This window comes from Anolis carolinensis, chromosome 6 (assembly GCF_035594765.1).
Source record: "Anolis carolinensis isolate JA03-04 chromosome 6, rAnoCar3.1.pri, whole genome shotgun sequence".
In the NCBI taxonomy this organism is placed as follows: domain Eukaryota; kingdom Metazoa; phylum Chordata; class Lepidosauria; order Squamata; family Dactyloidae; genus Anolis; species Anolis carolinensis.
This window is the reverse complement of record NC_085846.1, coordinates 17,793,182-17,817,714: the sequence shown is the minus strand read 5'-3', so window position 1 is coordinate 17,817,714 and position 24,533 is coordinate 17,793,182. Positions and strand designations below refer to the sequence as shown.

At 41.4% G+C, this 24,533-nt stretch overlaps 2 protein-coding genes across 2 annotated transcripts; one reads left to right on the top strand and one right to left on the bottom strand.

Annotated features, from left to right (window-relative positions):
- The first annotated feature begins 1,341 nt into the window (after positions 1-1,341).
- Positions 1,342-11,457, top strand: akt1s1 (AKT1 substrate 1). The gene is made up of 5 exons (XM_003230317.4): positions 1,342-1,520; positions 4,530-4,996; positions 9,277-9,354; positions 9,611-9,759; positions 10,419-11,457. The coding sequence occupies exons 2-5, from the start codon at positions 4,531-4,533 to the stop codon at positions 10,560-10,562; spliced, it is 837 nt and encodes a 278-aa protein (XP_003230365.1). The 5' UTR covers positions 1,342-1,520; position 4,530; the 3' UTR covers positions 10,563-11,457.
- A 717-nt stretch (positions 11,458-12,174) lies between these two features.
- Positions 12,175-23,210, bottom strand: LOC100557727 (tetraspanin-4). The gene is made up of 8 exons (XM_062957268.1): positions 23,060-23,210; positions 18,096-18,177; positions 16,928-17,119; positions 16,484-16,558; positions 15,486-15,587; positions 15,260-15,388; positions 13,811-13,894; positions 12,175-12,618 (listed from the first exon to the last, which is right to left on the bottom strand). The coding sequence occupies exons 2-8, from the start codon at positions 18,162-18,164 to the stop codon at positions 12,550-12,552; spliced, it is 720 nt and encodes a 239-aa protein (XP_062813338.1). The 5' UTR covers positions 18,165-18,177; positions 23,060-23,210; the 3' UTR covers positions 12,175-12,549.
- Positions 23,211-24,533: the final 1,323 nt, after the last annotated feature.

The window sequence follows — 24,533 nt, the reverse complement described above, 5'->3', positions numbered from 1 at the left end:
AATAATAATAATAATAATAATACTTTATTTTTATATCCCGCTCCCATCTCTCCCAGGAGGACTCGGGGCAGCTCACATGGGGAACAAGCCCAATGTCACATATAATAACCACAACACAAACCAAGCACTCCTGACAGATGGCCATCCAAGATCTGCACAGTAATAATACAAATTGAATCATAGAATCAGACAGTTAGGAGAGACCCCTAAAGGCCATCCAGTCCAACCCAACTCTGCCATTGGACGATACAATCCAAGTACTCCCAAGAGATGGCCAGCCAGCCTCTCAATAATAATAATAATAATAATAATAATAATAATAATATCATACAATCCTAAGTTTAGCAGATACCCCTAAGGATCATCCAGATCAATTTCCTTATATCATGCAGGAGGACACAATCCAACCACTCCTGACAGATGGCCATCCAATATCTGCACAATAATAATACACATCGAATCATAGCATCACACAGTTAGGAGACCCCCTAAAGGCCATCCAGTCCAACCCAATTCTGCCATGCAGGACACAATCCAAGCACTCCCAACAGATGGCCACCCAGCCTCTCAATACTAATACTAATAATAATAACATCATCATACAATCCTAAGGTTTGGAGTGACCCTAAGGATCATCCAGATCAACTTCCTTCTACCATGCAGGAGGACACAATCCAAGCACTCCTGACAGATGGCCATCCAGCCTCTACATAATAATGATGATGAAGATGTTGTTGTTGATGATAATAATAATAATAATAGAAGCATAGACTCCAAGAGTTTGGAGAGACCCCTAAGGGCCATCCAGCCCAACCCTTTCTACTATGCAGCAGGACACAATCTAAGCATTCACAACACATGGACAACGTATAAATACTATACAATACTACACAGGGACCTAGACCCCCTCTACCCTCACCACTTTCACAGTACACAAACAACCAAATGCATACTAAACATAAAGACAACCATACAACAGACATTCAATACCACCACTACCTCAACAAGTTCTCACCAACACTGCCACAGCAACGTGTGGCCGGGCACAGCTAGTAATAATATATAATAATATTGTAATATTCTAATACTTGTTTATTTATGCAATGCTTTTGACACGAAACGCTGTAAATAAACCTCCCTCCTCTATTCCTTCCTATGACTCCGCCTCCTTTTCCTACGTCACCTTCTCAGTCCATCTTTGATTTGGGCAGAAAAACCTTCACGCTCTCCTTTCTCTAGCTAGCGCTTCCTGTCCCTCCGCCATCTTTGGAAAGGGCATGGCGTGGGCGCTGCTTCCATGTCTTCTGAGGGCAACCGGAAGAGGCGGAGCCGAGGGGGTGGGGAAGGGAGGGGGAGGAGGAGGAGGAGGAGGCGGTTGTTGTTTAAAGAGGAGGGGGGAGTTGGGTGTCCTGGGGAGGGCTAAAGGTGAGAGGTCAGGGTTTGGCCTAGTTGCCCCGAAAGGGGAGGCGGGGGAGACTCCGGTGGTGAAGCTCGGAAGGAGATTCCAAAGGCTGAGGAAGGTAATCAATGGGAAGGGGAAGGCTGTGGGGCCATTGATGTCTTTCCCTCATGATTTGCGTTGAGTAGCATTGCGTCCTTCACCCAGCTTGCTTTGCCTGGCAAAAATAGGTATTTTGTACCCATTTCCCATGAATGTATGTCATTATTTGAGGGAACCTATGAGCCCTGGGTCCTGTTTGCTTTCCTTATTGAAATGGGGGCCAATGTTTCCCCAAAACATTGGGCCCCATTTATGATGGAGGCCTTCTTTGGAGTGTTTCCTAAAGCCTTAAACTTTCTCCCCTTCTCCTGTTGTCGTACCTTTTATTATTGTTGTTAATATGTTGTTATTTGCATCCCACTTTTATATCTCTAGTGTAGACACAAAGCTGTTTACGACATTTACAAAACAACAACAACAAAACAATACAACCATGCAAGGCTAAGAGGGCCCAGGTGTTCTGGTTTCTGGTGTGTATGTGTATATATATTTGCATTTTACTTCTATCTATAGTCAAGACACAAAGCTGCTTACTCCAATTGTAAAACAATAGCAACAAAACAACACAACCTGCAAGGCTGAGAAAACCCAGGTGTCCTGGTTTCTATTATTATTATATATTATAATTATCCCACTTTTTGACAGCAACAAGAAAACATGCTAGGCTGAGAGGGCCCAGGTGCACTGGTTTCTGCTACTATATTATTATTATTATTACTACTATTATTATCATTTACACCCCAGTTTTATCTCTAGTCAAGACACAAAGCTGCTTGCGACATTTGCAAAACAACAACAGCAACAACAAAAGAATGCAACCATGCAAGGCTAAGAGGGCCTGGGTTTCTTGGTTTCTATTATATTATTATTTGCAACCCACTTTTATCTCTCTAGTTAAGATACAAAGTGGCTTTTGACAATTGCAGAACAACAAGAAGAAAACAACGCAACCATGCAAGGCTAAGAGGGTCTAGGTGCACTGGTTTCTATTACTATATATTATTTTTATTATTTGCAACCCACTTTTATCCCTCTAGTCAAGACACAAAGCAACACAAGAAAACAACACAACCACGCAAGGCTAAGAGGGCCCAGATGTCCTGGTTTCTCACTTTTATCTTTACTCAAGACACAAAGAGGCTTATGAACATTACAAAACAACACAATCATACAAGGCTAAGAGGACTCAGGTCTCCTGGTTTCTACCTTTCCACAGTTTGTGGCTGCTGCCCTTTCCTGTAGAAATAACCTAGTTTCATATCACTTTAAACAGCTGTGGCTCAATGCTATGGAGTCATGAGATTTGTAGTTTGGTGAGGTGCCAGCGCTCTTTGGCTGAACTACGACTCCCACAATCCAACAGCATTGAGCCCATGGCAGTTAAAATGGGGTCAGGTCAAACTGTACACAGAGCCCAGCCATTCTGATTTACAGTAGAGTCTCACTTATCCAAGCTAAACGGGCCGGCAGAAGCTTGGATAAGCGGATATCTTGGATAATAAGGAGGGATTAAGGAAAAGCCTATTAAACATCAAATTAGGTTATGATTTTACAAATTAAGCACCAAAACTTCATGTTATACAACAAATTCGACAGAAAAAGTAGTTCAATACGCAGTTATGTTGTAATTACTGTATTTACGAATTTAGCACCAAAATATCACGATATATTGAAAACATTGACAACAAAAATGGCTTGGATTATCCAGAGGCTTCGATAAGCAAAGCTTGGATTAGTGAGTCTCTACTGTATTAACAAATTTTCCTCTACAAAATCCAAGACTCTTGGTCTCTTTCCCTCCGGGCAAATTTCTGTCCTCCAGGTGTTTTGGACTTCAACTCCCACAATTGTTAGGACTTCTGGGAATTGAAGTCCAAAACACGTGGAGGGCTGAAGTGTGCCTACGCCTGCACTAGTCAATGAAGTTTGATATTACACTGTACTGAGGATTGTTTCCCTATCTTGGTTTGTTGATTCAGCTGAAACTATTTAGCTCCTAAATGATTCTGTAACTTCTTTATTATTACAGTAGACTCTCAGGTAACCAAAATGTAAGCAACTGACAAAAATATTGAAGAAATAATCCTTTGAATTTTAAGAAAAGCTCTTTTTTAAATCATACAGTAATTATCTTAATATAAAGACTTAGATAAAATGAGGGTAACACATTTTGTGAAAAGAGGCATTGCATGAAAGTTGTTTTTTAAACCAGTAGTTCTCAACTTGTGGATCCCCAGGTATTTTGGCCTACAACTTCCAGAAATCCCAGCCAGTTTACCAGCTGTTAGGATTTCTAGGAGTTGAAGGTGAAAACATCTAGGGACCCATGGGTTGAAAACCACTACTTTCGACTGAGACTTCCATGATCTTCAGACAATATAAGCAGCTGTTGAGGGATTCTGGAAGCTGTAATCCTGGAAGCAACCATTCTGATATCTGTATTGTATAATAATTTGTGTTTTGAGAGCTAATGTAGGGGATATAGTTTGAACATTGAACTACAGTTTTTAAGATCAAGGTTTGAATCCTCACTGAGCCATGAAACTTATTGTTGGACTTCGGGCACATCACGTTCTCTCAGCCTCAGAGGAAGCAATGGCAAATCTCTTTGAAATTAATCTTGCAAAAAAAAAAAAAAACAGTGATGGGGACATTATAAGTCAAAAACAGCTTGAAGGCACACAACAGCAACATGCCACATTTACTCAAATTTAGTAAATGTGAGTAACCTAAAATCAAGTCTCTTTTTACCAAGTACAGACAATTAAATATTTCAAGTCAACTCAACTTCATAAAAAGGGATTGGCTAAGATTTTGTAAAAATGTGTGATAGAATGTTAATGCCAGGCATGGGCAAACTTTAGCCCTCCAGGTGTTTTGGACTTCAACTCCCACAATACCTAACAGCCTGCTGGCTGTTGTGGGAGTTAAAGTCTGAAACACCTGGAGGGCTAAAGTTTGCCCATGCCTGGCATTAACATTTTTTGCTTGTGTGATAATCCTAAAGTTGATGCTTTTCCCTCTCCAGGATGGCAGACATGGCAGATAACCACAAGGAGAGTTGGGCGGCCTTGGTTGCCTCAGCAGAACAGTACCGGCGTCAGACAGGAAACGAGATTGTGCTGCTCACTGCCTTCCGGGCACCGCCCCCAACTGGCTTCAGCTACGTCCAGCATGGAAGTGGTGCTCTGGCGGACGCTGTCCAACGCTACCTCGAAGATATTGCGGTGGTTCACAAGACCACCGCCTTCACCTATGCGGCCCGCCCTCCTTCCACCCCTCGCCCACCTCCCAACCATGACTCCTATTCCAGGAGCTTGCCCCCGAGCTATGCTCCAGAGGAGCCTGCCCCACACCGGACACCCACGCCCCAGGGGCCCTTGCCACAGGCCTCTGGAGGCCAGGAACCTGAAGATGATGATGATGAAGGAGACAGGAACACGTTGACTGAGTTGGAGCAGCCAGGTGGGAGAGACCATCCTAGTGACACCACAGGTAAGTCTGGGATTCTTTTTAAAAACATATGTGGAGTTTGTTTCCAAAAGGTACCAACTAATAATAAAAAAATAACTGAGTTATAGGTGGCAGCTCATTGTTGGCTAGGAGTAGAATATTATACACCAGGCATGGGCAGACTTTGGCCCTCCAGGAGTTTTGGACTTCAACTCCCTGTGGGAGCTGATGTACAAAACACCTGGAGGACCAAAGCTTGCCCATGCCTGTTATACACAGATCAAAACTATCAACATCACTAGTTCAGGGCCTGGAAAACTGCATTTAAAAGCAAAAGCATGCATATCCGCAGCATGTTTCTTGTTGTTGTTAATTCCTGTAAAATTTGTTCAGATGGGTTTGGTACCTTTTGAAACGAAGCTTCACATATATAGGCCACATTTCCATCAAATGATCTTCATAATGTTGTGCCTCAACATAGCTTACTTTTTAATCAACAAAGCTGAAGCACAAATGCAAGGCAAAACAAACTACACTAGCCAGAGTTTTCGGACACTGCAAATCATCCCCAAGGTTTTTCTGAAAAACCTGGCTTAAGGAGCATGCCAAAGGTTCAACAGTAAAATAAAATGGTGGACATGTATCATTTCTGAAAGTATGCATGATAGAAGGAAGCCCTTGAAGACCTGTGTTTGCTGTTGCTAATGGGGCATTTTATAGTAGTTTGGGGGAAATCTGTATCTGCTGAAGCAATACAGGTGGTTTCTTCAGAGTCTTTAAAAAAGTGTAATTATTAAGCGTTAACTGAGAGTTAGATTATTTATTTTATTTATTGTTTATTTTTATCCCACTTAGGCCAGGTAACAATTAATATAAAACAATTCAAGTAAAATCAGTGTAAATGCATTTACATTTTACTTTAAGAACTTTTGTGTTATTAAAGCCATTAAACATTAAACTATTACATGCAATAAAATTACATGGCACTGTCCCCAGTAGCTCTCCTTCCATCAGTTGATAAATGACCAATGGCAGAGGATTGTTTTCTCCTTCCTGTTAAAGGCAAGCAGGAATGGGGCCATTCTGGTCTCTCTTGGGAGAGCAGTGACCGAACAAGCCCTCTCCCTGGTTCCCACCAAAAGAGTTTGAGGCCCCTTCTATATTGCTACATCAGATCCAGATTATCTGCTTTGAACTGGATTATATGGCAGTGTAAACTCATATAATCCAGTTCAATGCAGATAATGTGGATAATCTGAATTATATGGCAGTGTAGAAAGGGCCTGAAAGGGTGGTAGGACAGAGAGAAGTCTCTGGAGTAAAGTGACTAGCACCACGGAGCAGTTCAAAAAACAGGGTCCCCCTTTTGGCACGTGCATGGACTGTTCTAGGCATAATGGCATTGAAATTAAATAATTAAAATAATACAAAGATTGTAGTACGAAGTCTTCATAAGTGAACTATTTTCAGCTCAGCCCTTTAGTGACACTAGCAGCTTGAGCCTGTGCATTTTATTCTGCTATTCGGGTAATAGTGGATTGGATAATAACAGAAACATCTGGAGATTCAGGAAATGATTGGGAAAGAAGAAGCAAGATATACCCTTTTCCCTTCAGCATTAGACCCCTAGCCATTGATGAATCAAGAGCAATTGCATCAATTGAGCCATTGATCATATCTGGTCCTATTCATTTAAAAGCTTGTTTATTTTAATGAGTAGTATAAAGAAGCAACCTGGAATTGATCCCAAATCCCCCGTGACCTCAAAAGGCATTTAAAAAGTAATGAAGACTAATTATTTATTATACAAAATCAGTAGCTACATTAGCTGTAACACTATTTTACAGAATAATTATATTTAATATCCCCAAAAGTAACAGGGAATGCTATTATTTCCAAGTTCTGGATTCTCAAGCCCTGGGTTTGAGATGTTAGGGAACAGCCAAAGGTGCTTTGAATGCGATTTCCTGCTTCTTAGCAGGGGGTTGGACTAGATGGCCCATGTGGTCTCTTCCAACTCTACTATTCTATGATTCTATGATTCTATGAGTTGCGGTGAACATGAAGTTGTTATGCTCTTAGGTGCTTCATGAGCACTACAATGCTTAGAAAGAGAGCATGATCTCATAAAATTTGTAGGTCTATTATTCTCACAAGCTAGTTATTCATCCCAAATCCTTCTCATCTTTCTCTAAAGCATTGCTACTTTTAGATGAACAAAATTACTGAGCAAAATATACTGTATTTATATTTTGCCTTTTTTTATCCCTCAGAGGAAGGTAGTGACAAACCTCTTCTGAACAAATCTTGCCAAGAAAATCCTGTGATAGGTTTGTCTTAGGGTTGCCATAGGTCATAAACCACTTGAAGGCACACAACAACAATAACGTATGTGACTTGGTGGGGGGAATAAGATACCAGGGTTTTTAGTAACTTATATCATTGCTATAAAGCAATCTCAAACAACCAGGTCTCTGTGTGTCCACATGTGTAGTTTTTCCAAAGTTACTGTTTTGGACTACAATTCCCATTATCCCCAGCAAGAGGGTTTCTGGGGTTAGTGCAAAAAGATACTTTCCCAAGCTCTGCATCTTGCCTACTGATCTTTTGGCTTTTCCTGCTGCCTTGTGAGCCCCCCTCTCCCTTGTTTGTCAATTGGCTGAATGAACATGATACTCCCGAGTGAGTCTGAACTAGAGAAGAGCATAGGTATTTTTAGCCACTGGGGTTAGGGAGTTGATGCTGAGACTTGCCAAGATTGTGGGTCTCTGTGAAGTCTGTGGTTAATATGGAACCCAGTAAAGTTCATTGGCCCAAGTCACTTGGAGTCCCATTTTGAGCTAGAAAGTCCATGTTGGTCTGTATCTGTTGGACTCATCCCCTTATATTGAATAAAATGCTCTTAGATGAGTCTCGTCCAACTTGGTACTCTCAAGCTCCTTTGGACTACTGTCCTCATTATCCCTCCTTGGCAACTTTAATTAATGAAAGCTATAGTCCTAGATATCTGGAGGTTGTTAGCTTAGAGAAGGCTGTTCCATATCTGAACTAACTTGTCATCTAATCTGCCTGTGAAGTAAGTTAGAACATAAGTGGCCTGCTGAATATGATAAAAGGGCCATCTAGTCTAACATCCTATTCACGTGATGATTATGTTGCCAGGTTTTGCAAACAGCCATAAGGAATGGTCAAAATATATACCTTATAAATATAACCAGAAGGTAATTTCATACAACATTTTAAATAATTTTGTGCATCAAACATTTGTGTATACTAAACCATCAGAAAGCAAAGCCACCCATGTGGATAATTTTGGATTCCAGAGTATTTTGAATTTCAGAAGTGTGGATGATGGAAGCTCAGACTGTAATAAGAGAAACGTAGCAGCCATACATATTGACCTGTCAGGTTTCTTGTGATATTTCTGCCAACCCTGTGTGGATGATGGCAATGCTGAGCAACCGAGACTCTGAGTTGAGTTTACTGTTCATGTGTGTGATAGCTGACAATCTAATACAGTGTGATCCAACCTTTAGTTACTTGAGGGCCAATCAAACTTTAGTATGGGATTGTGAGGCTTCAATATGGCCGTTATATAGCCGTTTCTTAAAAACGTAAAGCAATAAGAAGGGTAAATTATTTTTTCCAAGTGTTAAAATATTTTTCCATTAAGAAGAGTAAGGGCCAACAAAAATGAGTTGGTGGGCTGCATGCGGCCTGCACCCCGGACCACACTGATCTAATAGATCTATTGCAAAGAGGCAAAATCAAACAAAACCTAGGTAACAGTTGTTTTCCAGCTGTTATATGTACCAACCCATGTTAGAATTGTATGTTGATCTAGAAATCATGAGGAATGGGTCCTTTACTAGGAGAAAGGTGAGATAGAAAAGCAAAAAGTTCCTCACCTTGGCTCAAACATTAGAACATTAGAAGGAACTACTTGATTTGTCAGAGTAGTTCAGCAGTGGAACAACTTACCTAAAGGAAGTGCTGGGTCTCCTGCTCTAATATCTTCAAAAATAGAGGCTGGACAGCTACCTGGAGGAAATGCCCTAGTTGAAGATACTGAATTCAGCAGGGATTTGGACATAATGGTCCATTAAACACCTTGCATCTTTACGAATGTGTGAAATCTTTGATGAGGGATTCTGGTATAAAGAGCCATGCCCCAATCCAAAGACATGTGCATATTTGATTCAGAGATGCTCCATCTTGCCTTTCTTTATGGGATCACGTTATGGAAAACAACAACTGTAATTCTGTTTTGAAAACTCTCTTTCTCTCCCCCTCCTGTATTTCCATCCAAACTCCACTTCCAGGTCTGTTTGTGATGGATGAGGATTCCCCAACGCAGGACTACGAACCCTTCTTTGACTCAGATTTGGAGAGCACTGATGGTAAGTGGTGGCCAGGGGAAATAACTGAAAAATAACTAGTTCTCAGAAAGGCAAACAAACTCAGATATAAAAGTCAAGTTAAGAGAACTAGCTGATATTGTTGTAGTTCCCAACGTCTTTTGAGAATATGGTGAAACTTTTTACAATAGTTAAGCTAGGACACCACCCAGTATAGTGTGAGATGACAAGGCTTGCTGACTTCCTCTTTCTGCTGCTTCTTCTGCGCCCACTCTACCCACCCTGGCCTTTCTTCTAGATGGGAGTCTTAGCGAAGAGGCTCCGGGGCAGGTGGCCCCTCCAACACTCAGCCATCAATATGCCAAATCTCTGCCAGTATCAGTGCCCATCTGGGGCTTCAAGGAACAGCGGCAAGAGCTGCGATCTTCAGATGAAGAGACCAGCAAGGTGAGTAGGAGGGGGTACTGGCCATGAATGCTGAGGTATTTCAAAGTTGTAATCATATAGTATCTTTTACAACCTTGCCTTCAGAGCGATCATGCAACCTTAAAAACCTAGCTATACAGGTTTCATATTTTTCAGTGGCATTTGCGAGCTAAAATAACCTGGGTTCAGTTCTCAACCAATTCTACTTTCTGACAATGTTCTGGTTCCTAAACCAACAGATAAGTGGGGGCTGGAATCCTTTTTTTAAAAAGGTTTTTAAGATGTACTATGACTGCAGTTAGCCTTGAATTCATATGACTAATAGCTATTGCGGATTCAGGTGTTTTGTGGTTGGCTATTGCCTTTTCATTTTCTCCAGTACCAGCAGAATAAATGGTACAGAATAGCTTGGTGTGTATTTTGGACAGAAATCAGCTTTCATTATGTTGGATATTTTGAAAAGAGGAGAAACATATAAAATGCTTTTAAAGGAATAATGCCTATGAGAAATGGGAAGTGAAGGCCCAAGGTTGGGAGAGTTATCTTTGTTGACTGGGGAGGGTAGTAAAAAAAAAAGCCCTTTTTGCATGGTAAGTGAAGTTAAGAACTATCAAGGGCAGAATATGTGGGAAATAAGGGGGGAAAGTCCTCCGCCTCTCATTTTACTTCCCTTTTTGCAGCATTCATCTCCTGATCTTGAGAAGATTGCTGCCAGCATGCGGGCACTGGTGCTGCGGGTCTCAGATGGCACAGAGATGTTTGGGGACCTGCCTCGGCCACGGCTCAACACGAGCGACTTCCAGAAGCTGCAGCGGAAATACTGATAGATCTGGGGGTCCCTGTGCCTCCCCCTCCCCAGTTGGTCCCCTTCTCCCCCACTCCCCTCAAAATCCGGTGGACAGGGTTGGAAGCTCCCCTCAAGCCATACAGTCCAAATCTTCCCTCCAAGCTTGAGCTCCCATAAACTTTAACTTACAGCGATCACCTCAATCTCACACTACAGTTGGGCTGGAAGGTCTCATAAACCCCCTTCTGTCTCCAACTCAGAAAACCTGTCCTACATTATCCTTTATGTTGGATAACTAGGAGGGACGATAGCTGTTCTGCAAGGGGGTACTGACATCCATACGTTTAAATGAGGAAAAGTAAAACAACACACTACAGAGAGTTACTGACAAAAACCTCACTACATCCCCCTTTGTGTGCTCCCTACTCTACCAACCCTGGTTGCTGATGGCCCCCTTAATCAGAATAGTTTTTCTTTTCTTTTCTAATCCCGGTTTTCCTTATAAGTGTCTTAAAAGATCCTTTGCACATAGGCTGGGTTTGTCTGCACTTCAGTTTGAGCCCTCGTTGGAGTGGTGGGGAGATACTGTCATTTTCTTCTTCTTCCCTGTCTCCTCTTCCTCCCCATGCAGAAGCCTCTGCCAGATTGCAGGAGTGGCATTTCAGGGTCTTTCCTTTTCCTGTTGCGGAGGGTGGTTCAAATATGAGCCTTGATGGGGCTCTAAGAGTCACACAAAACCCTCTGTTTATCCCCTTCTTTCTGCCACCTTGCTCGCCCAGCATACTTTTGTATCAGATTTTCAAGGGCTATTTCTGGCTCTGGCCCTCTATTTTTGTCCAAAGATGATTGGTGAATTGGAAGGGAGAGGATGTATTATTTTTTCTCCTTCCTGCCAACCTACTAGCCAATAATAAAAATATGTCTTTTACCAACTCCTTGTGTTGTGTTGTCTGAAAATATACGGTTTGGATAACAAAATTAAAGAGCGAGGGCCCTTCCACACATCCATATAATTCAGAATAGCAAGGCAGAAAATCCTACAATATCTCCTTTGAACTGGGTTATCTGAGTCCACACTGCCATATATTCCAATTCAAAGCATATAATATGGGATTTCATTTAGCTGTGAGGAAGGGGCCTAAGATACCTAAAGGGAGAAGGCCTTGCAATGCACTCCCAGAGATATGAAAGAAAGGCAGTACATAGTTGGAGAACTGCCCATTGTCCTATTGGAAAAGTACTTTTTGGCTCTACAGCTGATTGTTGCCTGTGGCTGTGCTTTTTGGAAGATCTTAGCCCAAAAAGTAACATTTCCAAGCTCTGCTCTACGGACTCCCGTTGTGCCTGCAGGCATGTGAAATCTACCAAATAGAAATGATGTGAAGAGAGCAGTTTTATCTCTTTTCTCCTATTTTTGTATCCCCAACATCTTGATTACTTTATTGACAATCACTCATGCAATTAATTTTGAGGAGATGAATAATGGCTAGTTAATAGGAAGAGTTCTTCTAGGTCTCGGTATCTAAATGAAAGGATTTCTGCTCAAGGGTTCCTTTTTTTTTTAAAGGAAAGATAATAGTGGGGGTAAAGTCCCCTTTAAAAGGAAATTAGTCATAACCAAAAAGTACAGATACACAGCAGGAAGAGGATTGTGATTATAAGGTGTTTATTTGTACTTGGTATAGTTCTGTTATATACAAAAGCAGCAGAGTTAGGAGAGAGAGATTATGATAAAAGATATTGGGGGGGGGGGACCTATATAGGATAAAGTTTGAAAGGGAGGGGAGCCTCAATGGTTAAAAAGAGATACAGGGAATTTTAAAAAAGTAATAGAGGGGAGAGGGGGGACTATCCTGGGGTGAAAATACTTCTTAGCAGGTAACACATTCTGTCTGTAAATAGCATGGGAAGGGAACGTCTTGAAAGATGAGAAGAAAGGGGCTGAGTGGAGAAAGCAAAGTAGCTCCTTCGAATGAAAAACCTTTACTTATGTCCCTGAGCTACAAGGAGTAGCTCAGAGGGGTTCAGTCATAGTACTTCTCTGCTCTCCGAACCTGGCAGTACATCAGCATGGAGAACACAATGCCCAAGACCTGTTGGGAGGGAGAGGAGTGATATATTAGGCTGAAAGCAGTAGGGTTGACTCCCTAGTTCACGTTATCATGACATCTCAAAAGTCCCCACTCTGAAAATGTCCAACTCTGTCCTGTCTCCGTGCCTCTAAAAATGACAGAAAAGACAAGACAGTCCTTGGTCAGTGGTGCCGTAGTGCCATCATCTGGGGAACATGAAATTGCCAGATCGCAGTTCACCATCTAGTCTAGTATTGCCTACACTGGCAGTAGCTCTGTGATAGATCACAGCTTTGCAAATAAAAGATCCACCACAGGATTCTTAAATGGGGTGAAGAAAACTGGAAAGTAACTAATGAGCCATGAAGACAAGATTAAAAGGTAAAGGTTTTCCCTGACGTTCAGTCCAGTCATGTCTGACTCTGGGGGTTGGTGCTCATCTCCATTTCTAAGCCGAAGAGCTGGCGTTGTCCATAGACACCTCCAAGGTCATGTGGCCAGCATGACTGCATGGAGCGCCATTACCTTCCCGCCGGAGCGGTACCTATTGATCTACTCACATTGGCATGTTTTCGAACTGCTAGGTTGGCAGGAGCTGGAGCTAACAGCGGCCGCTCACGCCACTCCCGGGGTTTGAACTTGGGACTGTTTGGTCTCCAGCTCAGTACTTTAATGCACTTCGCCACCAGGACTCTAAAGATTACCCAACTTAGAAGTGGTACAGCTTCCTAGGCATGTAAGCATGTGCTCTGCCACTGCAAACAGCCCCGGAGACATGTGAATCCACCACCCGTCTTTCCATTCTGCTTCCCAACTAATGTCTGAATGGAGATGAGATGGGGATTACTGTAAAAAGTCTACCTTCCTTGCATGATCCCATCCACACATTACTCCTCATTGATTGTGCTGCCTAAAGGGCTGCTATATGTACAGTCCAAGAAATCTGGATGCCACAATTTCCCCATTTAAAGACAGCAGTGATAAACTTTGAACGGTGTGATCTATGCTTAGTAAATCCCTTCAAGCAATGCTTAATGAATCTTCAGGTCATCAACCCTCTGTTTTTTATTATTCTTTTGCCTTAAATTACAGGCCCCTGAGTTACTATAGAATAGCTTCTTCTCCCTTCCTATCAATATCAAAAGCAGGTGAATTGTGTAAAGAGATGTAAACATGGCTGAATTGGTCCTTAGCAACAAGCCGACCATCTCACCTGGACAACGATGATGCAGGCAGCAAAGATGCCCATTGCAGAAATGTTCTCTCCTAACCAGAGTTTCACCTTCTCATAACAGGGCTGCAGGGAATCGTACACAAAATAAACACAAGTCAAACTGCAGAAATGGTCAGAAGGTATGGAAGATCAAGTCCATGCATTACGTGCAGTTTCAGTAGTTTCTACTGCAGAAAACCTTAACTGTTAGATTATAATTCAGTCTGGTTACACAAATAGTACTATTTTCATTATGTTTGTCAGTATTTCGGGATTTTAAAAAAAGAGGAAGGAGAGAAAATTGAGTACAGTATGTACCCACAGTACAGCCTTAATATTTTCCCTAAAATTTCTGCATATGTATATCCTTGCTTTCTACCTTTGTCCATTCTAAATATAAACATAAATGTTCAAGTGCTCATAATGAAATTAAGACATCTGAAATACAGAGCTGCAATGGAACAATGGGTTAAACCCTTGTGTCGGCTGGCCTGCTGGCCTGAAGGTTGGTTTGTAGAGCTGAAGGTTGACAGTTTGAATCTGCGAGACTGGGTGAGCTCCCATCTGTCAGCTCTAGCTTGTGGGGACATGAGAGAAGACTGCCAGCTAACACATCCGGGCGTCCCCTGGGCAACGTCTCTGTAAACGGCCAATTCTCTCACACCAGAAGCGACTTGCAGGATGTTCTCAAGTCGCTTCTGACACATTAAAAAAATCTGAAATACACGTCTCATAGAAAACACAGGAATAAAACTAGAATTTTGAAATTCAAAAGGAGAATCAACCTATTTTTAAAAATCATTCTAGAGCAGTAATCAAAATCAGTCTTATGTTCTGACATAACGAATTTGGAAGCAGTTGTAAAGCATAAATAGGAGTTTGGTTGCAGAGAAGCATTAATGTTGTGCTTCACCAAAGCAATTTCCAACTAGTAAGATCGTTAAATTCATAATCTAAAATTATTTAGCTGTACAATGGCTTTTAATGCAGGTGTCAGTAAGGATGGAAGGTGGAAATATGCAGTTCCCAGTCAAAGGCAATCAAAGACTTCTTGTTCAGGCAAAATGGGATCCCTTTTCTTCTCAGCTCAATATTTCAGTGAGGGCTGTACTTTCAACAACAACAAATGGCTACCTTGGTGAGAATACTAGTTTGGAAACCATAGCAGTCTAGCATACCTGGCAACATTTCACAGATGAGAACTAAAACATGTGAGAGGCCAAGCAGGATCAAAGTGTGGTCAAGCTTTCAAAAGTTATGAATGAGGAATAACACATATACAGCCACTTTGAGTCTCATTTATGGAGAGAAAAAATTGAGTATAAATAAACATAATAACACACTAGAAGAAGGTACCGCAGCTTGATTCTGCCTGAGCTTCATGGGAAGGGCAGAATGTGTGGATTCCTCCTTCTCTCGCAAAGCCAGCCCTTGCTGTCTTTCTCTCACCTCTTTCCACCAGCTGGTGCTGTCCTCTTGGCAAGTGTCGCTTTGCTGTAAGCAGCAGGACAGAGGGACCCACGTCTGGTTGCGCACCTCAAACCAGTCCGTGTAACTCTGAACACCACAGCAACGGAACTGGAAAGCAAAGAGAGACATCAAGTGGAGATGTGAGAAAAATCAACACCCCACCTGCCATTCCTTACCATTCTTAAAATAATTGTTTGACACTCACCTCATTCTGGACGTGGTTCCAAGCTTTGGTTAACCCCAAGTTGTCATCTGTGTCATACAGCTTAAGACCTTCCTTTAGGTTAGACTGGGCATATTTGTCAAACTAGACAAAAGATTCAAAAAAGACATTGAATGGAGCAGTGCAAGAAGTTAGAACAGGCATGGGCAAACTTCAGCCCTCCAGGTGTTTTGGACTTCAATTCCTAACAGATGGTAGACTGTTAGGAATTGTGGGAGTTGATGTCCAAAACACAGAGGGGCAAAGTTTGTCCATGCCTGAGTTAGAATAATCCAAAGTTCCCAGTCCTTATGATGATCACTAAACATTAAACTCTTCACATAGCGGTTTCCCTTTCTTTTTACTGTGGCATTGTATATGCTTTATTTATGTATTTGGGGTATTTCTACCCTGCCTTTCTCAGCAACACAGACTCGAGGTGGCTTGCAGCATACCAGCATGTAAAATCCATAATGGATTTGGGGCATCCACATATTTTGTTATTCATGACAGGTCCTAAAACTAAACCCCGGCTGATACTGTGGACCTACTATATAACAAATGTAAGGTTGTATTGAATTATGTTTCCATCAGGTTTGAGGGGTGGGAGAAGTTTCTTAGTTAAACTGACACAGGATTATGGCCCAAACCACTTGATTTCATAAAGGGAGTAGCATTATATGCAGTCCGACTTCAGGCATCGAAATGTGTTTGACGGACCTTGCTAAAATCCCTGTGTGCTGCAGCTCTTTAAAGGAAACCCAAGTCATTAATACACACAATTTGAGTTGCAGTTTTCTTGCTGTTTAAAGTGTGGAAATGATTGATCGGATTCGTGCAAAGGACTCTTTCTCATGCCATGCATTCAAGGCATGCCACCTTCTGAATCAATTTCTTTTTGCTTATCCTTCCCCCAAGATAGAGAAACCTCTGGCTATCTTGTTTAACATTATCAGTCCCACGCTATTTGTCCCTCCTATCTATACAACTAAAGGTCTTACCTTGTCTCTACAAGTGACAAAAATCAGCAATCCAACCAGCTCAAGGAGGAAGAGAGTGGAGAGCACCACAAAAAACTGGGATGGAGAGAGACAGGTAAAGCATAGAGCTTAGAATTTGTGTTCACATGCAGACTGGACATCCCTGAACCAATAGTATTCCTATTCCCTACCGTGGCTTTTCAAATAGATTATGAATGTAAGTCATCAAGACATTCTGTATTCACTAGTGTCTCTTGCTAATACTTGCCAAAGTTTTCACATAACATTTCTGTAACTATTGCCCACCTTGAGTCCAATTCACCCACACACATAGAAATATATCCACCATATATCCGCCATGGCAATCAGAGTGGCATCAAACTGTGTTAAATCAACAGTATAGATGTACCCTAACACAGCTCCTTCTTTGAAAACACATCAATTCCATAGAGAGTTACTACTTACTGTGAGCAAGAGGCAGCGGTGCTCTGTGGCTGCCCCCAAGCATCCAAGGAAGCCCACGACCATGATGATCGCCCCAGTTGCCATGAAGAAGCCAGCGGCTGACAACGATGGGAAGGAGAACGATAAGGTGGCAAAGCGGCCCTGGGAAACGGCCAGCCAGACTCCCACGCCGAGGACCCCACAGCCACCCAGCTAGAGGAGAGGCAGAGAGAAAGTCAGCATGTGTAAGCCAGGCAGTGCAGAAGCCTATCATCCCCTTCTTCTTATGCCTCTGAACCAGCACAGGATCTGACCAGCACAGTTTCTATAAGCAATGCCATCCTAAAAGAGAATTAAACACATATAGACAGCTGTGCCAAATAAAAACAGTTTCTATCATTTTCATCTTTATCTGGAGCAGTTCTTTTATAAAGCTAATGGCTCTTGCAAACTCAAGACCAAACTCCGCTTAAATTCCTTCTATTCCAATCATGTCTTTGTGTCTGTAGGTACTGTGCAAAAAAATTGTGTAATAAAATTAAGCTTTTATTTCTGTTACTGAAGTTGCCCTTGGATTTCTATTGTACACAGACCTACAAGCAATTGACTGATTAATATTCAATGACAGCTCAGCAAACAATTGGGAGAAGAGAACATGTTTTAGGTTTTTACTTTTCATGATAGAATTTGGGTAGCAAATACATTTTCTACCTCATTCAGTCTCGCCAGAACCCTGCAAGATAGGTTTTTGTATAGCGGGTTAAACCGCTGAGCTGCTGAACTTTCTGACTGAAAGGTTAGCAGTTCGAATCCAGGGAACGGGGTGAGCTCCCCGTTGTTAGCCCCAGCTTCTGCCAACCTAGAAGTTCGAAAACATGCCAATGTGAGTAGATCAATAGGTACCACTCCGACGGGAAGGTAACGGCATTCCATGCAATCATGCCAGCCAGATGACCTTGGAGGTGTCTATGGACAGCACCGGCTCTTCGGCTTAGAAATTGAGATGAGCACCAACCCCCACAGTCAGACACGACTAGACTTAATGTCAGGGGAAAACCTTTACCTTTACCTGTTCATTAAAAATCCTGGGACTGTGAATGACCTATTGTTCTGAAAGACTATCTGACGCACAAATTTGGCTAGCATATAGTTCATATTCTCTTCACAATGGGGGCCCACTGTAACTCACCCAGAAGATGAGATTGAAGACAAACATTTTCACTTTAACGCAGAGCAAACAGCCATGGCTGACCCCCATGATGGATATATTTCTAATCAGACATGGAAGCAAAATAATAAGAATAAGAATAACAACAATAATAATAATAGCAATAATAACAACAACAATAATAAACAACACTCAGTGACTGGGAGTTTTCACATATTACACTAAAAAATACATTCAAACACATTTCACAGAGAATCACAAGCAATCCAGGATCCAAACCTTCCAACATTTCATAGATGGCAACAGCACAATGAATTTTACCAGGAATAAATGTAGGGTTAGAAAATGCGCAAATATAGGATGAGTGATATATGGCTTGAAAGCAGTACAGTATTCCACTGTGGACATAAACCAACAGCATGACGTGGCATCAAAAAAAGACAAGGTAGTTCAAGGCTGCATCAAGAGGAGTAGAGTATCCAGATATCACCAGGAATTCTGGGTCTATTTCTGAACATTATAGTTTAGGAAGGATATTGACAAGATGGATTATGTCTGGAGGAGGCTGATTTAAAAATACCAAAGATCTGCAAAGCAAGTTTTATGAGGAACTGCTGAGGCCCCTTATACACTGCCATATAATTCAGATTATCAAAACAGATAATCCACACTATCTGCTTTGAACTGGATTATATGAGTCTACACCACCAGATAATCCAGTTCAAAGCAGATAATCTGGAAGTGTAGAAGGAGCCTTAGAGAGTTATAAATGCTGCAAATAAATAAATAAATAAATAATATTAGCCTACGCTGCCATATAATCTGCCATAATTAGACAATCTGGAATTTATATGGCAGTGTAGAAGAGGCATAAGTATGAAACAGGACTAGAATGTTAAACAAGAAATATAATGTTCTCTCTTCAAATTGGGATGAAACCAATATTTAATTACAGTAGAGTCTCACTTATCCAACGTTCTGGATTATCCAACGCATTTTTGTAGTCAATGTTTTCAATACATCGTGATATTTTGGTGCTAAATTCGTAATTACTATGTAGCATTACTGCATATTGAACTACTTTTTCTGTCAAATCTGTTGTATAACATGATGTTTTGGTGCTTAATTTGTAAAATCATAACCTAATTTGGTGTTTAAAAGGCTTCTCCTTAACCTCTCCTTATTATCCAACATATTCGCTTATCCAACGTTCTGCCAGCCCGTTTATGTTGGATAAGTGAGACTCTACTGTACTTGGTTGTTTGTTTATTTGTTTCTTTGTCGCCTGTCATCGCATGACAAACCCATGGATTTTTTTAGGAAAAGGCATTCGCAAAGCTGGTTTTGCCAGTCTGTTTCTTGCAATAACTAAAATTACGTTGTTATCTAAAACATACACACACATACACCTGGAACTAATATAATACACATTTTATTCTGCGCAGATAAAGGCATATACGAGCAGCCAAGACATAACTTATTTCTGAAGAGAGGGGGAAATTAAAAACAAAAGGAATGTCTAGTACTGCAATCAAAGATTCATAGTTTGGAAGGGACCACAAAGGCTATCCAGTCCAACCCCTGCGATGGAGAACACACTGTCAAAGTATTCCTGAGAGGCATTCATCCATTTTTGATAAAAAGACCTTCACAGAAGGAGAATCCACTATCCTCCAAGGCAATCTATTTGACCATGGAACATTAGGTCATTTTTTAGATTCCGGATGTCACAGTCTGACCTCTCTTTAAAAGGCAACAAGCATTATGTTTCTTCCAAAATGTGGTACGTTGAGCCTCCAGATATGTTTAATTTCCTCATTAAGCTCATTTTGCTTAATCGGATGCCAAGCTCCTGCCCCAAAGTCTTGACCCGTTGGCAACAGCTGGGCACTAAATGTTTGTTCTTTATGGCCCTCCCTCTCAATAACAGAGTTGTTAGCATCCCAGTGCTTTCAAACCACACCACCAAGGACGAATTACACATTTCCCTAGGATTACCCACTTCCTGTCATCATAGGGGTCGGGGAGGGTATGGGGTGTGTGTGAGAAAGGATGGGGCATGTCTATCCCACACTTATAGCCAATACTGTATGAAAAAATGACCAGTTTTTATATCTAACTCTTACTTTTCTAGTCTCCTCCCTTTTAGGAACTTTGCCATTTATTTCAATGGCCCTGGGCAAAGATGTATTTCCTATGCTCAATCAACTACACAAATCTGCAAAGCGTTATTTTTAAATAGATTTCTCATAACGGGGAAGTAAATCTTTTGTCTTGAACAAAGTCACACACCTCTAGAGGAAAAGGGCTTCCAGCTGCCAAATGCACGCCCCTCCATTTAACAGTTTGTACACAAGGGACCTGGATCAGGATCAATTCTATGGGGCAGGAGAGGGGAATCTTTAGGACAATAACTCCTTGCTACCCAACCTCCTTCTTGTTTGAATACTTTCCTATACACCTCTCTTCCAGTATGAACCCTCTAGCACAGGCATGGGTAAACTTTGGCCCTCCAGGTGTTTTGGACTTCAACTCCCACAATTCCTAACAGCCGGTAGGCTGTTAGGAATTGTGGGAGTTGAAGTCCAAAACACCTGGAGGGCCAAAGTTTACCCATGCCTGCTCTAGCACTTATCCACCATTTAAACCCCTTCCTACCCATATATTTTAACTTCTTCCTACTCATGAAAATATCTGAACTCCTTCCTATCCACTTAATCCTGCCATTTAATTCCTTCCCTTTGAATCCCTTCCTAATCCCCCCCCCCATTTGACCCCCTTTGTATCCACCCACCCATTTAAACTCTTACCTACCAAACACATTCCCACTTGAACCCCTTCATACAACCTCCCCACCATTTGATCCTCCATCCTACTGCAATCATAGATTCATAGTTTGGAAGGGACCACAAAGGCCATCCAGTCCAACCCCTGCCATGGAGAACACACAGTCCAAAGTATGTCTGAGGACCCTTCTACACTGACATGTAATCCAGGTTATCAAAGCAGATAATCCACATTATTTGCTTTGACCTTGATTATCTGAGTCTACACTGCCATATCAACCAGTTTAAACCAGATAACCTGGGCCAGCTAACACCTCCCAACAAAGAATCCCCAGGCAAGAAGCAGACAGATTTTGAAGCTGCAAGGCTATTCAATGCTAATCAAGATGGCCAATTGTAACATTCACACTTGCTTCAGACAGACAAAAGTTCTTTCTCCCACCCTGGACATTCCACAGATACTGTAGAGTCTCACTTATCCAACATAAACGGGCCGGCAGAACGTTGGATAAGCAAATATGTTGGATAATAAGGAGAGATTAAGGAGAAGCCTATTAAACATCAAATTAGGTTATGATTTTACAAATTAAGCACCAAAACATCATGTTATACAACAAATTTGACAGAAAAAGCAGTTCAATACGCAGTAATGCTACATAGTAATTACTGTATTTACGAATTTAGCACCAAAATATCACAATGTATTGAAAACATTGACTACAAAAATGCATTGGATAATCCAGAATGTTGGATAAGCGAGTGTTGGATAAGTGAGACTCTACTGTATATATAAACCTCATTTACCTAGTTACCAATAAACCTCACAAACTCTGGGGATGCCTATCATAGATGTGGGCGAAACGTCAGGAGAGAATGCTTCTGGAACATGGGCATACAGCTCAGAAAACTCACAGCAACCCGATAATCTGGATTTTATATGGCAGCATAGAAGGGACCTGATAAAAGACCTCCAAAGAAGGAGACTCCACCATCCTCCAAGGCAGGGGTCCTCAAATTTTTGAAGCAGAGGGCCGGTCCACAATCCTTCAGACTGTTGAGGGGCCGAATTATCATTTGAAAAAAAAAATACAAACAAATTCCTATGCATACTGCACATGTCTTATTTGTAATGCAACAACAAAAACAAGAACGAAAGAACAATACAATATTTAAAAATGAAAACAATTTTAACCAACATGATTGTTGTTATTGTGTGCCTTCAAGTCATTTCAGACTTTGGCTGAGCCTAAGTCTAAAATTAATTATTTATTTACTGCATTTATTTACTACATTTATATTTATTTATTTATTTATTTGCGACATTTATATACCGCCCTTCTCACCTTGAAGGGGACTCAGAGCAGCTGTATGTACATACAATATATTATATTATTAGCATAGCACAATATTAGCATTATATAGTACTATATTGAACTATACCACTATACAATTATATAATACATAATATATAACATATAATTAATATTATTATATGGTATTATTATTAGTATTATATTGTATAACATAATATTATTATCAATATTATATGTATTTACAATATATTATACTATTAAAACTGATATAAAAATATTATATTATAAAACTGAGGGCGGGGGCCAGGTAAATGACCTTGGAGGGCCGCATCTGGCCCCCGGGCCTTAGTTTGGGGACCCCTGCTCCAAGGCAACATATTTGACTATGGGCCTAGATCATTTTAAGATTCCAGATGTCATGGTCTGATTCTTCTTTAAATGGTAACAAGCATTGCACTATGTAACAAAATGTGTAAAAAAATCTGTTCCTGGTTTGAAAGTGTTATTTCCTATTAATGGAGTGGTACTTACTTTGTGGCTGCCCCAGGCATGGGCAAACTTGGGCCCTCCAGGTGTTTTGGACTTCAACTCCCACAATTCCTAACAGCCTACCGGCTGTTAGGAATTGTGGGAGTTGAAGTCCAAAACACCTGGAGGGCCCAAGTTTGCCCATGCCTGTTCCAACCTATCTACCCTACCTTGGTCTCACCCACTCACCCATTTGATCCCCTTCCAACCAACCAACCCACCCACTAATTTGAACCCCTTCCTACCCATTTTTGATCTTCTTCCTTCCTTACCCACAGACTTGTTCCTTCCTAAACCCCCCTTGGTTCCTTGCAGCCCTCCCTCCTCCCCATCCTTAACCATCCTGAAGACCCCTCACCTTGGTCCCGGGTCTGGGGAGTCCTTGATGTGGGGCAGGCCCCCTTCCCAGGCACTTGGGGGCCTCCAAGCCTTTCCTTGGCTGTGGGATGCAGGATGGGAAGGGAGGGAGCAAATTCCAGCACGGGACAGAGGGAAGGAAATGGGAGGGGAGGAAAGGGGCAGAGGCTTTTTTGCAGATCTGGGGAGGAGCCCAAGGGGCTCTAGGAGGGGAAAGACTTCTCTGGGAGGGAATTGGGAGGCCCAAGCTGGCCTGGACCCCAAAACCTCTGATCTGTGTCTGGAAAAGCAAGCAATTCCCCGACCCTTCTTTGCTCAAAACAGCCCAGACATGTGGCATCACTTATTTGTCTATTAGCAGGGTTTTTACATGCCTCTGCTCCAAGGGGAGGGACTTCTTTCTCTTCTTTCTCCTGCAAAAGGAATAAAATGCACCATGGAAATACAGTAGAGTCTCACTTATCCAACATAAACAGGCCGGCAGAATGTTGGATAAGCGAATATCTTGGATAATAAGGAGGGATTAAGGAAAAGCCTATTAAACATCAAATCAGGTTATGATTTTACAAATTAAACACTTAATTTGTAAAATCACAACCTAATTTGATGTTTAATAGGCTTTTCCTTAATCCCTCCTTATTATCCAAGATATTCGCTTATCCAAGCTTCTGCCTGCCCGTTTAGCTTGGATAAGTGAGACTCTACTGTATTTACGAATTTAGCACCAAAATATCACAATGTATTGAAAACATTGACCTCAAAAATGCGTTGGATAATCCAGAACTTTGGATAAGCGAGTGTTGGATAAGTGAGACTCTACTGTAGTAGCATCAAGAAGTAAAACTATATTGTCCTAACATATACATAGGTTCCAAATTCAGTAGATTCCCAGACCTTTTCTACGCTGCCAGATAAAATCCAGATTATCTGTGTTGGACTTGATTATGGCGACTGATTTCCTTAGTTTGGATCACCCTGTTGTCTATTTTACTTTATAGTATTTTTACTCCTTAGCCGTACATTGTCCCTAGGCTCACCTTCTCCAGCACTTTAATGGGATAATAGTCCCTGGTACCTACCTCTCTTCTAATTTGCATTGTACACTATTTGCACTTTTCTGGCCCACTCCTCTTTTAGGAGCCAACACAGGTTTTTACCAAAGTATGTTTATTGTTTATTGGTATATGTGATTTTATCTGTTTTTGATTTGTTTTCTACTCTTGAGTTTTATATTGTTTGTTGCCTGGCCCTGGCCCCATGTAAGCCGCCCTGAGTCCCCTCGGGGAGATGGGGCGGGGTATAAAAATAAAATTATTATTATTATTATTATTATTATTATTATTATTATTATTATTATTATTATTGTATGACACAGCAAACAAGATAGATATGCTGGATTTTGTACCACAAAATCACAAGTCGAACACTTCCCAAGTGTCTAGGACTGTGTGATATATTTTCGGATGATGCGCGTA